The 17,634-nt window shown below is 37.4% G+C and overlaps 1 protein-coding gene and 1 pseudogene across 3 annotated transcripts in view; both read right to left on the reverse strand.

Moving 5' to 3' along the window:
* ECD (ecdysoneless cell cycle regulator) overlaps positions 1 to 17,634 on the reverse strand; it is a 28,002-nt gene continuing 10,368 nt past the window's right edge. For all 3 annotated transcript variants that reach the window (XM_065922559.1, XM_065922558.1, XM_065922561.1), the window contains exons 7-14: positions 17,218 to 17,346; positions 15,439 to 15,567; positions 13,807 to 13,892; positions 5,604 to 5,710; positions 5,289 to 5,472; positions 2,680 to 2,747; positions 915 to 1,129; positions 1 to 290 (exon numbers count right to left, since the gene is read on the reverse strand). In XM_065922559.1, coding sequence (XP_065778631.1) covers positions 60 to 290; positions 915 to 1,129; positions 2,680 to 2,747; positions 5,289 to 5,472; positions 5,604 to 5,710; positions 13,807 to 13,892; positions 15,439 to 15,567; positions 17,218 to 17,346 — 1,149 coding nt within the window. In that variant the 3' untranslated portion in view covers positions 1 to 59. The remainder of the gene's footprint in view (positions 291 to 914; positions 1,130 to 2,679; positions 2,748 to 5,288; positions 5,473 to 5,603; positions 5,711 to 13,806; positions 13,893 to 15,438; positions 15,568 to 17,217; positions 17,347 to 17,634) is intronic.
* On the reverse strand, positions 2,769 to 5,236 carry LOC136159857 (tRNA (guanine(10)-N2)-methyltransferase homolog pseudogene; annotated as a pseudogene).

A 17,634-nucleotide genomic window follows, 5' to 3' on the forward strand; every position in this document is an offset into this window, starting at 1 on the left:
TGAGCATAGTCAGACTCAATATTTATTCAAGAAGAAAAAAGAGAGGCTAGGTTGGCTTGCTAATCTTTCGTTGGCTTACTTGTGGGTCTGTGATCAGCATTGTCAGGCAGCTGCACACCCATGCTTTGTAAAAGGTTGGAAGCAGGTCCTGCTAGTCCAGCTTGGGAACTATAGGACTCTAATATGTTTGAAACCAGGTTCAGGTCTACATCCACTGGCGTCATAACAGATCCTCCTGTGCCAGAATCTTCCTCCTCTGAATTGTCATTGGTAGTCTGGGATAGAGGTTCCTTGTTCATGGAAGGAAAAGCAAGTCATTAGACAATAGGCGACTAGGTTGGATGGAAGTTACAATGAAAAGCAACAATGTAAAGTTGAGTTACATATTAGAGAGGAAATTCCCTTCTTGATAGAAAGAAAATGAAGTCTAATAATAAACTATGTAATTTAACAGACACATTAAAATTTGGTTCCAAAGATTATAGCATACTTTTTCCTGGGACAAGTTTCTACAAATTAAATGGGTTCCTTCCCAATTTTGAAATAGCCCAAGGGAGATAACCAGAGGTAAGGAGATATATTTATAGCTTGCCTAAGAGTTTTAAAAGAAATAAACAAAAAAATGAACAGTTAAAAATAAATAAATAAAACAGAATCTGAAATTTTCTCTAAGTGAAAGAAGCTAGATTTCTTTCCTACCCACACGTAACACAAAATAAGCAGTATAATTAAGCTTATGTTTAAGAAAATAATCTTTCATCCAACCAGAGTTAGGAAAAAATCAACCTTATTCAAATGAAAAGATCAAATTCAAATCACAAAAAATTACCACAAATGAAAAAGAAAAACTAAGGTAAAATAGTTTTAGCTGTCCTTTGTACTAGATTGAAAAGGGAACGAGGTTGAACACACACCATTTGCTTCTGGGTGGTGAAACTTTTGGCAATGCTGGTATGTGCTAGTTCCTGGTCCATCTGGGCCATGTATGACTTGAGATCATCCAGAGTCCCTTTGACAGATGCTTCTTCTCCAGGCTCCTGTGTTTCAAGATCCAAGTCATCATCACTGTCTAAACATTCAGAGTCTTCCTCATCCAGATCATCAGAGTCTGACTCATGGGACTTTGAACCTACATAGACCCCAACACAGAAAGAGTCACTTGGTACATTTTTTTGGCGTGACTATACATCTCAAAAGAATTAGAATATTCTCTGCCAAAAAAAGGTGAATATACACAGGCAAAATACTTCAGAAAAATCCCCTCCAGAAAATGATACTGCTGGCAGACATTTGCAGAAAAGTACACAGGCAGAGCTGAAAGATTCCTTTTTTATTTTTTAGGTGAATTCAATTGATGAAAAATTTTTACTTAAGAAATCTAAAAACTACATAATACATGAATACATTCTGATGTAAACATTCAAGTTACATAGAGTTATTGTCTCACATTTCATTCTCCTAGAGTTAAGCATCTTTTAACAGTTCGGTGGGTACCCACACTTTTATTTACATAATTCTATGTGTGTCTGTATGTGTATACAAAATATTTTTTACATAGATATATTGAACTATGGTTTGCTTTTCTATTTATTTATATATCTTGGAGGTCCTTTGCTGTCAAAACACAGAAATGGACCTCATTCGTCACTAAGGCTATATTGTACTTCATAAAGTGAATGTACTATGATTTTTTTGGCGGGGGGGTAAAATTGTACTATAATCCAGTTTTTGCTTCTACAATGTTGCAATCACCACCTTAGCACACACAGCTTTTTCATGAGGTAAATTCCTGGAAGTGAAATAGCAAAGTCAAAGGTTATGAACATTCTGGAGTACCAAACTGCCTTGAGAAAAGACAACTTACACCTCCACCTCCACAGCTGAACAGTGCTCCTTTCTCCCACACTTGAGGAAACTGATTATTATCAACCTTTAAAATTTTTCCCAGTATGATGGGCCAAAAAAATAATTCTTACTTTTATTGTATACTTGTTTACTAGAAAGAGTTAACTATTTTCAAGTATTTATTGATTATATTTCTTCCTCAAGACACTGCCTATTTATATCCTTTGTTGATTTTTTCTTAATTGGGCTATTTGTCTTTTTTTTTTTAGTAGACTATTACGTGTTATTGTGCTTAGCCGCTCAGTTGTGTATGTGTATACAAAATATGGGGTCAACTCTTTTTGACCCCATCGACTGTAGCCTGCCAGGCTCCGCTGTCCTGGGGATTCTCCAGGCAAGAATACTGGAGTGGGTGGCCATGTCCTCCAAGGGACCTTCCCAACCCAGATATCAAACCCAGTTTCCCGCATTGCAGGCGGATTCTTCACCAGGGAAGAATCCTTCTCTTCTATACCAGGGAAGCCCAGTATATAAGTGCAGGATGTTTAAAAGAGAAAAAAGAAGAACAATATAATACGGGAGCCCATGTAAAACCCCATCTAAACACACAGCATTCATTCACTCAACAAAGATTTAATGAGCAACTACTATGCCAGGCACTAAGCAAGGCATCTTCTGCAAAATTACTTAGTAGGGCAACAATTAATAGTTGAAAGCAACTCAAAATCACACACACACAAAACAAAATACAAATGAGATCCAATGCTTCAAAGCTCTAGCAATCTCTATACAACTTACAGTTGCAAAAGAAAAATAAACATCACTGTAACTCACCTAAAATCTTATCAAAATAATTAAGAAAAGAATCTGCATCAAAAGTGATTGGAGCCTCAGAAGGTTCTCTGTAAGATTAAAGAAAAAAGACAATTTATCCCAAACAAAACTCTTTGAAACTTTGTCTAAATTGGTGCCATTCTTAGGAACACTACCAGAGATATACTTTCAAAGGAGGCACAGAAAGGAAAACAGTAGTTTAAATTTTAAAAACCATTATGCTTACTGATCTTGTAGGGCAATAGAAAAGGGAAAGATAGATGAAATAAAAGTAAAAACTGCACTTTGATTAGGCACATTTTTAACTTATGTTGATTTAGGGATCTGCCAACCTATCACCTCCCATAAGATAAACTAGCATTAGCAAAAGAAGCAATTTATCCAAATTCATTTAAATAAAGTCTATCTTTTTAAGAACCAAACCTTTAAACATAAAAAAGATCAAACCTTCCCTATCCCTGCTTTTTTTTTTTCCTGCTGTCTTAAAGAGAATACTGAACATAACTTTTAATCTTATAAAAAATAAATAAATAAATTTTAATCTTGTGAGGCTAACGAGCATCAACACTAATAAAGATGTATTTGGCTGGGCAAGGAACAATTCCATCTACCTGTTTTCCCTATTACTTGCCAAATGTAACACCTCTTGTTCTTTGTTATTATTTCCTCCTCTGATAAACACTTTTATCCTCCTCTTTTTTGTAGCATTTATTTTATTATATAAAGTTATTTAAAACAGTACGTTTTCTGTATTATACATAAAAATTCACATACAGATGTCTTTTCTATCAAATCCTTATTCTTTCTCCATTGTCAAAAATCTTAATTTTTCATTCCTGCTAGATTTTTCTTCCTTGGTAATTCTTTTTGTTACCCCACTGAAATAGTCTCACAGAAGGAATTATGACCTGGGTACAGCAGAAAGTGATTGCTCAGCAAATGTGAATACTGGTCCCGGTTCTCAAATTCCTTCACCTTTTCCACTGTTATTGAGCACCTTCATGTGTGACTGGAAAGCTTCTGCTCGCAGTTGCTGGTGAGCTTCAAGCAGAGGTGCCAGGGTACCATCTGCTCAGTGTATTCTGGTGTGTATACTGGTAACCAATAGATGAGTCTTCCACCTAATACGAGGGTCTCTGCTGAGAACTTTAACAGGTCAAAGAACATATCACACAGATGATAACTCAAGGAAACAGGAACGTGGCTTTCTGGACATTTTTCTATTCCCTTTGGTATTTCCTTTCATGAACCTGTTCTTCTTGTGGATTCTCTAATACTATATGGAGGATCAGTGATGATTGTTTCAAAACATGTGCCCTTCTTCCAGGAAGGTTTAGATGCATCTGAAACCAAGACATCAAGGTGGTACTTCTTTAAACCATACTGATGAAGATTCGCCCTAAAGTTTTCATCCGGTCCTCTCCATTTCTGGTTTTTCCTACTAGCCTTTCCCAAACCATGAACAGTATTGTAGTCTATGTCTGTCCCATATACGTATGCACCAAAATGAGCAGAAGCTATCAGAAGGCCATCTGTTCCAACAAATGGATCAAATACAGTATCATTTTTTTTCACTTTTCCATGGTTGGCCATGATGAATGATAAACCCGCATCCATGCTTGTATTTCAAATAAAGTGTCTCTTTTTGACACTGTATGACTCAATAAGCTCTCTCTGTTCATCTGCAATTCATCTACCAAAATAAATATTATGTGGATTCTCGGGGATGTGGTTTGGGTCCTGACCATAATCCTCCAAAATAGAGAATACATGTTGTGGCTTCTTTAAATTCACTTTCCCTTCAAATGGCAGAAATTCAAGTGCATCTATTCATCTGACTTTTTCTTCTTGTGTAAATGTTTTATTAAATGTGTGAATCTTTATTTTACATGTAGAATCTGAATGCAGAAATGGAACCATCTTCTCAACAGGGCAGCTTTTAAGAAAACTGTACAGCTCCTCCAGACACTTTCCATGACCCCATAGTTCAAATATAGACTTGGCATACACAGACAAATTAAGTTTCTGGCAATATCTTCAGAGGGAATGCTAAGAATCCAAAAAGGAGACTTTCAGTAAGTTTCCTGACCACTGGTGAACTAACCTCCAAAAAATGAAAGCAAAGACTTTATCTCCAGAAGGCGGAACTCCCGGTGTTCCTGGGCCACGAGCAGAAGATAACCTGTTCAAGGTACCCAGCGGCGCTCATCCTCCTCTCCTGAGTTTGAAGCTTCCAATCTACTTGAGGGTACAAGATCAGATGTCTGATCCTGATGAGAGCTAGATGTTAGAAGTCCATAATATTCTGAGTAAAAGCCTAAAAAGTAAAGTATATAGTTGCCCTGCACAGCTCTGGGGCAGTGGCCCTTAGATCTGAGTGATCTCTCTGGCTTACTTCAAGGATCCTAATCAGGTTATCAGAAATTTGACTCCAGATAAATAAGTTATCATAGTACTAGGTACCAAAAGAGGAAAACAAAGCATTGGAAATCATTTACTAAAAAAAACGAAACTTTAAAAAAAAAAAAAACCCCAGAACTGGCAATGATTGGATGATGCCAACCTAGAGACTCTAACTATTTAGATAATTATACTTTAACAGAAATTACCGAGGCAGCTCTGCTCCCTTGTGGGTTGAGACTTTGGATATGAAAGCTTTCATGCTCTCTGAGACTCGAGTTAAGTCATAGTTCTCCTCCTGCCCCTTGGAAACGGACTCTGGCTCTTTTTTGCCAGCAGCTTCCTGCAGCAGCTGGTCCAGTTGATCTGGTGAGAGATCTAACCACCGTTCATCTGAAAAAGAAGTGTGACACTGCCATACTACACTCACGTGAAACAGGTATACTCTCAGTAAAGTACCCTCTGACTCAGCGGGATGTTTTAATTCTTTCTAACTCTGCGCTCTATCCTGGCCCATCACTTACCATCTTCTGGGGGAAGATAAGCTTCTTCTTTCTTAAGCTCTTCTATATCAAATGGTATTGTCTGCAATAATGTTAAGATTTCTTCACCTGGGCTCATAGCATGAGAGCTATAAAAAAATCAAAGACATGGGTATTTAACGAGAACTTAGAACAATAACCACAAAAACAGAGTATTTTAAAGTTGGAAACGATTATCTAATTTGTTTTTAAACACTTGTTCAGGATACTGAATCCTTCCTCTCAAAATTTCACCAGGAACTCAGAATATAAAAAGAGCTCAAAGAAAAACTGCTTTGAGGAGTTCCCTGGCAGTCCAGTGGTTAGGGCCTGGTGCTTTCACTGCCATGACCCCTGGTTCAATTCCTGATTAGAGAATGAGGGTCCCAGAAGCCTCACAGCACAGCCAAACCAACAAAACCCCAAAAAGTAAAGAAAAGAGAAACTGCTTTGCAGAAAAAGAAACCATCAACAAAATGAAAAGACAACCTAAAGAACGGGAGAAAATATTCACTAACCATATATATGATATGGGGTTAATATTCAAAATATATAAAAGAACTCATTAATAGCGAAAAAACTCCAAGTTATCTTATTCAAAAATGGGCAGAGAAAATGAATAGACATTTTTCCAAAGAAGATACACAAATGCCAAGAAAAGGTGCTCAACATCAACTAATCATTAGGGAAATACAAATAAAAATCACTGTGAGATATTGTCTCACACCTGTCAGAATGTCTATCATTAAAAAGACAAGAGAGACCAAGCATTGGAAAGGATGTGGAGAAAAGGGAACCCCTGTGCACTGTTGGTGGGAATGCAAATTGGTACAACCACTATGGAATACAGTATGGAGGCTTCTCAAGAATTAAAAATAGAGCTACCATATGACCTACCAATCCCACTTCTGGGTATTTATCCAAAGGAAATGAAAACAAAATCTCAAAGACATGTCTGCATCTCCATGTTCACTGTAGTATTATTCACAGTAGCTAAGACTGGACACAACCTAAGTGTCTACAAACAGATAACTGGATAAAGATGTGGTGTGGATCGATGAATGGACAGACAGATAAATTCACAGAGACAGAGATATACATGGGCTTCCCAGGTGGCGCTAGTGGTAAAGAACTTGTCTGCCAATGCAGGAGATGTAAGAGACGCAGGTTCAATCCCTGGGTCAGGAAGATCCCCTGGAGGAGGGCACAGCAACCCACTCCAGTATTCTTGCCTAGAGAATCCCATGGACAGAGGAGCCTGGCAGGCTACAGTCCATGGGATCACACAGAGCTGGACACGACTGAAGCAATTTAGCATACACACACAGATACACACACACACACACACACACACACACACACACACTGGAGATATATATATATATATATATATATACTGGAATATATATACACACACACACACTGGAATATAATGGAATATTATTTAGCCATGAGAGAGAAAGAAACCTTGTCATTTGCAACAACATGGATGTAACTTGAATGCATTATGCTGAATGGGATAAGCTAGACAGAGAAAGTTAAATACTGCATGGTATCACTTATATGTGGAATCTAAAAAAAAAAGAAAGTCAACCTCATGGAAACAGAGAATAAAAGTGGTTGCCAGTGACTAAGGGGTGACAGAAATAAGCACAAAAATCCTGGAAAAAGGATTCAAACTTTCAGCTGTAAAGTAAATACAGTCATAGGATCTAATGTGAAACATGGTTATTATAGTTGACAACACTATTGTGTGAATGAAATTTGCTAAGATAGTAAATATTAAATGTTCTCACATACACACAAAATATAAATATGTGAGGTGATGAATCTGTTAATTAACTAGGTGGTGGGACTCTTTTTCATAATGTATGGTATATCAAATCACCACAATGACACTTTAAGTGTCTTACAGTTTTGTCAGTTATACCTCAGTCAAACTAAAAAGAACCCTGAAAGACTGCTCTGACTGAAGTGGAGGCTGGAGGCTCGGAGACCTGCTCATCTTGCCTCCCCGTCTGCTCTGCAGCAGGCTCCATGGAACACCATCATGAAGCTGCTGATCTAGTGTGACTCTTTCAGTTTATATATACCATATTATGAGGAAATGAAAACCCAGAAGAAAGTACACACAAAAATTAATCTATCATGTATTAAATGATAGCCTTTCACATACATTTTCTTATTTAGCCCTCTAATTACTATTACAAGGAGGTAATAATCCTGTTTTACAAAGGAGAAACTCAGAGCCCAGTGAATTTCCTTAACTTTTGCAAGGTCACTGAGTTGGACAGAGCAAAGGCTTGAAATCAAGTCTTCTGATACTATTTTGTGCTCCTCTTACTATAAACTGATAGGGAAATACACACAGAGATTATTTATATGACAAGTGAGCTATTTTATGATGGTGATGTGATTTGTTATATAAGTTTATGGAACTCTGTCTGAACTATTTATAATGGAACAAACCAAGTTATATAATGGACTTGCATTAATTTAATAAACATTTGCATACCTTGCTGAATCATGTGGGTAACAGGGAATTATCCCTACTCTGTAATATGCAAATATTACTAAGACAGAGAAAAGAAATATACACAATTATGATAAGTTAAAAACATATAAAGTCGCACAGAAATACCAAATGGTTCAAAGAATCATAGGAGAAGGTAATTACATTCACTGGATGGAGACAGAGACGTTAAAAAAAAAAAAAAAAAAAGAGCTAATGGAAGAAGCTGAGTTAGCCCTTAAAGATTCGAGAGAATTTTGATGGGTAAGACAGGATAGAGAAACTAGGCAAGGGGAAAAATCAGCATTTGTATAGAGGTGGGGAAGTGAGGAACATGTTCAGAGAGAGCAAACGGGTTCAGTTTGGCTTAAGGGTGAAATCTGAGGCTGAACAGATGGACTGAAGAGTACAACGAGGCTGAAATGGCTAAGTTTAGACTCAATGAAGTAAGGAGTGAGTGATCACTGATGGCTTCTTTGTTATTTTTAATTTTTGCTTTATGAGATTAAAATAACATAGACAAGTCAAAAAGGTAATATATCCTTACCACCCAGAATTAAAATACTGCTATATTTACCTCTAGTCTAAATATATGATTATGTTAAATTAATAAATTTAACATAAAAACCAAACTAGTAATATATGTGGTGGTGGTGTTCAGTCGTGTCTGACTCTTTGTGACCCCATGGATTGCAGCTTGCTAGACTCCTCTGTTCATAGAATTTTCCAGGCAAGAATACTGGAATGGGTTGCCACTTCCTCCTCCTCCAGGGCATCTTCCCAACCCAGAGATCTAATCTGTATCTCCTGCAATGGCAGGTGAATTCTTTAAGCATGTACTTTAAAAAATATATGATAGATAAAGTTAGTATTCCCTTTGGTGATCAACACTACCAGTTCCAATCTGTTTCTCTGCTGCCCAAAGTGACAGCTCTCACAAGAGCCTTTCTGGGCCACTGAGTGAGAGAACACTGTTTTCTTTACCTCACATGTTATTCCCTTGATACCATTCCCTCAGTATCATCTGTCTGCCTCAATCCCTGACATTCTTAGATCTCTTCTGAAAGAAAACCTCCTTGGAAAGGTCTCCCTGGTCAACCTTTCTAGAAGAGCAGCCCTTACGATCTCTCTCCCCAAATATTGCCTTTTCTTCAAAGTACTAATTACCATCTATCATCATATAACGGTTTATTGTCTTTCTCCTACACTAGTATGCAGCTCCACAGGGCAGGGAGAATTAGGGTTCACTTGTATTCCCAGTGCCTAGAATAGGGCCTGGCACATAGGAGATAATAAATACTTACTGAGTGAATGAAGATATATTTATCTATAATATGTAATATTTTGTGTATTTTTACAGTTGATACCCATAGCACCTACATTTTACTTGTATTTTTCATTCAACATTGTATTTTTTAAATCTATTTATTTAGACTAGTGATTCTCAACTGGTGACAATTTGGCAACATTTGGTAACATTGTTGGTTGTCACAATTGGTGGGGAGCTAGGAGTCAGTCCCAGGGGAATTTACTGAGTAGAGGTCAGAGACATTGCTTCATCTTACAATGCAGAGGATAGCTCCCCACAGCAAAGAACCATCTGGTCCAAAGTGTCAATAGTGTCAAGGTTGAGAAATTCTGACTTAGATTTATGGATATTTATATAATCTCTGGTTAACTAATGGATAGTAAGCCATCATATAAATACACTGAAATTCATTTATCTACTATTGGTGGACACTTCCATTGTTTGTAATTTTTCACTATTACATTCTCTAATAATTTTTAGGAGAGGGAAGTAACATGATTACAGATACATTTCAAGCAGATTCTCCTGACTCTGATGGTTGAATTGGAAGAGAAGAGTAACTAGAAGCTAAGAAATAAGTTTAGGTGTAGCTATAGTTCAATATGGTTCACTTATGGCAGAAAGTGAAGAAGAACTAAAGAGTCTCTAGATGAAAGTGAAAGAGGAGAGTGAAAAAGTTGGCTTAAAGCTCTTAGAAAACTAAGATCATGGATCTGGTCCCATCACTTCATGGCAAACAGATGGGGAAACAGTGGAAACAGGAGAGACTTTATTTTTTTGGGATCCAAAATCACTTCAGATGGTGACTGCAGCCCTGAACTTAAAAGACACTTACTCCTGGGAAGGAAAGTTATGACCAACCTAGCCAGCATATTAAAAAGGAGAGACATTACTTTGCTGACAAAGGTCTGTCTAGTCAAGGCTATGGTTTTTCCAGTGGTCATGTATGGATGTGAGAATTGGACTATAAAGAAAGCTGAGCGCCGAAGAATTGATGCTTTTGAACTGTGGTGTTGGAGGAGAGTCTTGAGAGTCCCTTGGATTGCAAGGAGGTCCAACCAGTTCATCCTAAAGGAGATCAGTCCTGGGTGTTCATTGGTCTGATGTTCACAGGTCTGATGTTGAAGCTGAAACTCCAATACTTTGGCCACCTGATGCAAAGAGCTGACTCATTTGAAAACCCTGATGCTGGGAAAGATTGAGGGCAGGAGGAGAAGGGGACGACAGAGGATGGGATGGTTGGATGGCATCACTGACTCAATGGACATGACTTTGGGTGGGCTCTGGGAGTTGGGTGTTGGACAGGGAGGCCTGGCGTGCTGCAGCTCATGGAGTCACAAAGAGTCGGACATGACTGAGTGACTAAACTGAACTGATAGTTCAGTAATTAAGTAATTAGAGTATCTAGCCAGGCAGTAAGGAAAAAGAATGTTAAGACACAAGATAATAGTGAACAGTATCTAAGGACTGGATCCAAGGAGAGCCAGGAGGTCTGGGTGGTAAGAAGGATGGTAGTACAATTAAAAGACAGCAGGAAACAGTCGAAGACATTAATTCAGCTAATAAAAACAAAACAAACAAACAAAAGCTTTAGGAAGTCAAGGACAGGTCTGGAGGGAGATGTGAGCTTGGTTTCAAATTGCGAAGAAGTCATTCTGGTTGGTGAACGGGAGTTTCTCCTACAACACTCATGAAAGTGTTGGATATTGAAGCCATTTGCGGTAAGTAAATTAGGGTCCATTTGCTAAAACACTGTGCAGCTATTTAAAAATACACTTACCAAAACATTTTAAGGTCATGGGAAAATGTAAGATCACAACGAGTAAAAATTATGAACAAGATACATAATTTCTTGATAACGTAAAATTAAAAAAAAAAATCAATTGGTTACAGGGAATAAGAATCCTGAAAGGCAGTAAATTGGAAGAATGAATAACAGTGGCTAACTCATGATATAAATTGGAATAATAATAGCTTACTCGTGATATAAACTTTCCCCTCTTACATTTTTCTCTATTTGCTATATGAATGAATGTTATTTTTATAATAATAAAAGACATTATGATTTAAAAAGAACTACCAAACCCTCAATCTATCTTATTTCATGGGAGAATAAGATAGCCCTAAATCTCCTACATGCTGCTGCTGCTGCTAAGTCATGTCAGTCATGTCCGACTCTGTGCGACCCCATAGACGGCAGCCCACCAGGCTCCCGTCCCTGGGGTTCTCCAGGCAATAATACTGGAGTGGGCTGCCATTTCCTTCTCCAGTGCATGAAAGTGAAAACTGAAAGTGAAGTCGCTCAGTCCTGTTGGACTCTTTGCGACCCCATGGACTGTAGCCAACCAGGCTCTTACGTCCATGGGATTTCCCAGGCAAAGTACTGGAGTGGGTTGCCATTGCCTTCTCCTCTCCTACATCAGTCTCTCTAATTTCTTAACTTCTCTTCACCTAAGATTATAAAATAATGCTGTTCAACAGGGGAGTGGTATCCCAGAGGTGACAAAATTCATCTGGGGGAGATTCCCCTAACTATGAGGGCCACCTCCTTTACTTTCTTTCCCAAGTTTCCTTAAAACAATACCCTAAGAAGGCATCCTCTTTTCCACAAATTACTGCCGTAAAATTGATGAGAATGGGACAAAGGCACCCCTAGACACTTAGAAGAGTGGGAAAAAAGGTGTTAGCCGTTCAGTTGTGTCCGACTCTGCAATCCCATGGACTGCAGCCCATCAGGGCTCCTCTGTCCACAGAATTCTCCAGTCAAGAATACAAAAGAATAAAGACTGCTATAAAGTCATTACTATCTCACAGATACTGAGGTTAGAGTTCTCTCGGCATCAATTTTGCTTCATACAATCTTTAAGTAACATTTTATTACACATATATGTAATGTTTGAGATGTTGGCAAAACAACTGGGGTTCAAAACCAGTTCAGTTTGAGGAAAAAAGCCCAACAACAAAACAAAACACACATCCACACACAACTGGGGACCTTCTGAGCCACAACATTTACGAAGTTATTTCTTTCACGTTATTTAATAGCTTTAAGTACCTCAAATTCAGTTTTGCAAACATAAACTGATTTTTTTCCAGTGCTCAAATTCTGACCTTTGATACCTCAGCCCAATAAACTCTTCTGCAGAAGCTCCATTTTCCTTGGGCCACAGTGAGTAGAAGTGCCCTCATGGAACAAGTCAGACAAAAGGGACTTTCTTCTTTCAAGCATCCTATTCCCTCTGATTTTTGCTTGCTTTTTTCTCCAATGTCTTCAAATAAGTGGTTGGGTTTTTTTTAATATTCTGTCCAGGGTTATCACTGTAATTAGCAGGGGGTTAGTCTGATATGTTACTCCAGTATTACCAGAACTGAAACTCAACTTTATCGAATTTTAAAGGGCAGCCATTTTCTTCCATGTGGCTTCCCTCATAGCTCAGTTGGTAAAAGAATCTGCCTGCAATGCAGGAGACGTGGGTTCAAGGCCTTGGTCGGCAAGATCCCCTGGAGAAGGAAATGGCAACCCACTCCAGTATTCCTGCCTGGAGAATCCCATGAACATAGGAGCCTGGCAGGTTACAGTCCATAGGTCGCAAGAGTTGGACATGACTTAGCAGCTAAACTACCACCATTTTCTTCCAACCCTGTGCTCATTTCTTTCCTCCCCCAGAAAATATATGGCAGGTTAGAATGAGATATGATTTGGAAGCTGAATGCCTGCTTCATCCTGTGTTTCACATCCACCTAAAAAAGCTGAACACAGCCCAGAACTCCCACAGGAATTAAGAATGTGGCTCAATACCAGAATCCATGAGTTCAAATCCCTAGGCCTGTCACTTTGAGCTGTGTGCTGCTGCTGCCCCACAGACGGCAGCCCACCAGGCTCCCCCGTCCCTGGGATTCTCCAGGCAAGAACACTGGAGTGGGTTGCCATTTCCTTCTCCAATGCATGAAAGTGAAACGTGAAAGTAAAGTCGCTCAGTTGTGTCCGACTTAGCAGTGTAAACCTTTGGCAAATTACATAACCTCTCTTAGATTCAGTTTCTCGGCTGTGGATAGGGAAAATAACAATTATATCTATTTCACAGGGTTTTAAGAGGGGATTAAATGAGTTAGTGGCCTAAGCTTTTAAGTATTCAATATACATTAGCCATTATATGATGATGATGATGGTGGTGGTGGTGGTGGTAGTGATGGCTACAAGTGCCAGCAAACTCCCATCACAACACCTCCTCTCTCGACACCAGCTCCTTCAGTAGTCACCAGTCCTGCCATTAACAGTTTAAATATGGAAACTCCAACATGTGCAGCAATCTCAGGAGTAAGTAACTCCTTAACTTCTGGCAAGTTATCACTCTGCTGCCCTGTTTGGGTAGAGATAAACTCACCTTTCTGGCCGATTTACAGAGAGCTGGAAGTAGTTCTTGGCCATTTCTAGCCTTTCTTGGTACTGAACAGAACCTTCCAACAGTCCCTAAAAAAATAATAATGCCCATGAGAACCTAATATAGATGGTATCATTAAAATAACCTGCTCACCAGCAACTTCCAGGGAGGCAGTATACAATACAGTACTAATATATTGTACAAAAATCATGAGGTCTGAGTCCTCATCCTTGTTTTGTCATGGACGTACAGTTTCTCCAAAAAAGGGACTAGGCTAAATGTAATGGGCCCTCATCCTTTTCACCATTTAGGGCCTCTTTCCAATTGGGGAGGTTTTCTATCATTTTCTATTATTTACTAATAACTTGTTATAAAGAAACAATTGATTAACTAGCAACTAATTTATAAAACAAAGTACAAATAGAGCTCAAAAAATAGCGTAATCCTAACCTTAACTATCATTTCTACCTTTCACAGGCATGTTTATGATGGCATTTAAGCTGAATACTTTACATTCTTTAAAAATATACTATAATATAAGCAGTTTTTCATACCACTACACAATCTTTAAAATTATCATATTCTTGAGGACTTTTCTACTTCTTGGATGTTTCCTTAAAGTGTAGATTATTTAACATAAAGTTCCCTATTTGCAAGGCAGGAACAGAGGCACAGACATAGCGGATGACTTGTGAACAAAGCAGGGGAAGGAGAGGGTAGCAGAAACTGAGACAGCAGCACTGACGTATATACACTACCATGTGTGAAACAGGCAGCACAGGGAGCTCGGCTCTGCGCTCTGCGATAACCTAGATGGGGTGGGGCTGTGCGGAGGAGGGAGGTTTAGGAGGAGGGGATAAACATATAGCTGATTCATGGGCTGTACAGCAGAAACACAACATTGTAGAGCAATTATCTTCCAATTAAAAATAATAATAAAATAAAGTGAAGGTTCCAAGTTGGAACTTCTGTATAATTCTTGGAATACAGTATCAAATTACTTTCTGGTTAAGGTTGCGACTATTACAATGCTATCAGCAATGTATAGGTGTACTATTTTCACTATATTCTCAATAGTGCTGAATATCTTTCATATGCTTTTTACAGAAGTGAAAAATGGTCTTTATTATTGTGTTAATCTACATATCTTAACTATGTGTGAGAGTGATTATTTTAAGAGAAATTTACTAGTTCCCTTTTTGTAATTTTTTTTTTTATTGGAGCATAGTTGCTTTATACTGTTGTGTACATCACCGTAGAGCAAAGTGAATCAGTCATACATCTACATACATCCTCCTTTTTGGGGCTTTCCTTCCCATTTAGGTCATATAATTTTTTAATCTATATCTTTGCTAATTTTTCTATTTGGTGTCTTCATGTTTGCTTCATAGATTTGAACAAGTTACTCATCTGATACAAATAATAACTTTTATCACTTTGTATAGATGCTATTAATTTTTCTAAAATATTAGAAACAGTTTAGAGACACTCCCTTATTACGACCAAACTAGAATGGTCCCTTTTAATTCTAGTTCTTACAATTATGTCACACATTAAATATGGATCCAACACTTTAGATCACGGGCTTGATTTTGCCTGGACTGTACAATTTAAAGAGTGCATAGTAAATCCTACCTTAAAGTAATCATTCTTTTTCAGACTTTCAAGGAAGCCAGCCCAGAGTGGTGATGTAGTCACAAGGGATTTTTTGGAGTCAGAAAAATGTGGGCTACATTTGGAACATAAGATCTCAAATCCATGAGCCTACATGGAAAAGACAGAATTTTTATTATTAGGTTACTTTCTTTCCATTTAACCACACTCAAGAACTAGGTGACTGGACATATGGGTACGTGAACATTTGTAATATTCTTCAAATTTTATGAAAAAAATATGACTTTCTAATTCCAAGTTTCTTAATCTCTACAGATTACTAAAAATTATAAAGGGGAAGCAAATAACAGAAAACAAAAAGTTCTTATTTTCCTGGAAGAGATTTCTCTTCTCACTGATTAAAAAACTAGAAATTTAAACTTGCTTCTTGCTTGCTTAAAAAAGGTTGCAAAAGGTTTCTTATCTAACACAATTATAAATGAATTAAGCATGGTCTTAGGAATAGTAAACGGAGTGAATCACTTCATTTTAAGAGTCCTTTGATTAAAAAATATAGTAAATGCACATGGCAAAATAATTCTAATAGGGAGCTTCCCTGATTACTCTGGAGAAAACTACTGCCAAAAATTCTTGCATATCCTTTCAGAAGTAATTTTTGCACTCAGGCAGATATGTGTGCGTGTGCATACAAATATCCTCCTACTTCATCCCCTTCATCACTAAATGGCAACATACACACTGCTTTGAACCTTGCTTTTCTCTTAGTGATATGCCCTGGAGATGATTTCATACAAACACATACATTTATCCATCTCATTTCATGAACAGACCATAATTTATTTTCCAATCTTTTGCTACTATAAACAATGCTTTCATGAGTATCTTTATACATCTTTGTGCACAAGTAAAATATATAAAAGATAAATTTCAGGAAATGAAACTGCTGAGCAGCAGGGTTTGTGCATTTTATATATTATGGAAAGTGATAAACTGTTCTAAGAGACTGAATCAACTCATATTCCTATCAATAATGTTTGAGGGTACCGCTTTACATATTTTTACAAACCTCATACTTGTTATCAAACTTCTGGATACTTGTCAATCAAATGGTGAAAAACATTACTTTGTAGTTTTAAATTGCATTTCTTTTATTATGAGCAAGTGTCAACATTTTTCATAAAAATAATTTGTATTTCCTTTTCTCTGAACTACCTGTTAATGGTTTCTGATCATTTTTGATTGATTACTACTATTTTTTTTCATCTTGAATTGTAGCAGTGCTATATACTAGATAAAGCAACTTTTGTCATTTACTAGTTTTTTTTTTAACTCTTTGTCACTTAAACTGCAAATATATTTTACACTTTCTCCAGGTTAACTGTATTTTGACTATATTTATGGGTTTTTTCCACATAGAAATGTTTAATTTTTATATAATCAAATTTATCAATCTTTTATTGTTTCCAGTTTCAAGTCATGCTTAGGAAGGACTTTCTTACTCATATTTTCATAAATTTTCCTATGAAAAATTTTCCAAATTTTATGATTTTGTTTTTTTCACTTAAATATTTGGTCCAACTGGAATTTATTTTGGCATAGATGTGATACTCAACTTTTCAGATGGACACACAGTTCTATCATCCCTTACAGAATAATCCATTTTTCCTTATTTCAAATACCACATCTTACTACATTCTCACGTTAATAGAGTGTATTTCTAGATTTCTAAGTTGTGTCATTACTCTGTGAAGAGCCCTTTGATGTTAAGGAAGAAAATTAAATCTTCTGGTTGAACATTACCAACTTCATGCCCAATTCATGGGCTCGGTACTGGGGATGACATGGAGGAGGCAGCTTGTATCCACTCCGCCGGTCTGGCACAAACCTTTGTTGCACCAACTGTGCATATAGACATTTAGTGAAAGTGACCTGGACATTGGGAAACAAAATATGTGAGTGTCTTCCTGAAATTAAAATGCCTGACTATCATTTCACAGTTAACAACAATAACTTCATTTATGAGCTTCATATTCAGATAAATGCAAAGAAGACTCAATCTATTTACTGTCTACATTTTTTAGTAACAGCTTTATAGGATATAATTCACACACCATAAGATTTACCTTCACTGTCTATATTTAGTTGTCACTAAGGTAACTCAAATCATTAGTTACATAACACGGCAATTTTGGCAGGTAGATGATAAAGGATAATTCT

Source organism: Muntiacus reevesi, chromosome 2, assembly GCF_963930625.1.
Source record: "Muntiacus reevesi chromosome 2, mMunRee1.1, whole genome shotgun sequence".
In the NCBI taxonomy this organism is placed as follows: Eukaryota; Metazoa; Chordata; class Mammalia; order Artiodactyla; family Cervidae; genus Muntiacus; species Muntiacus reevesi.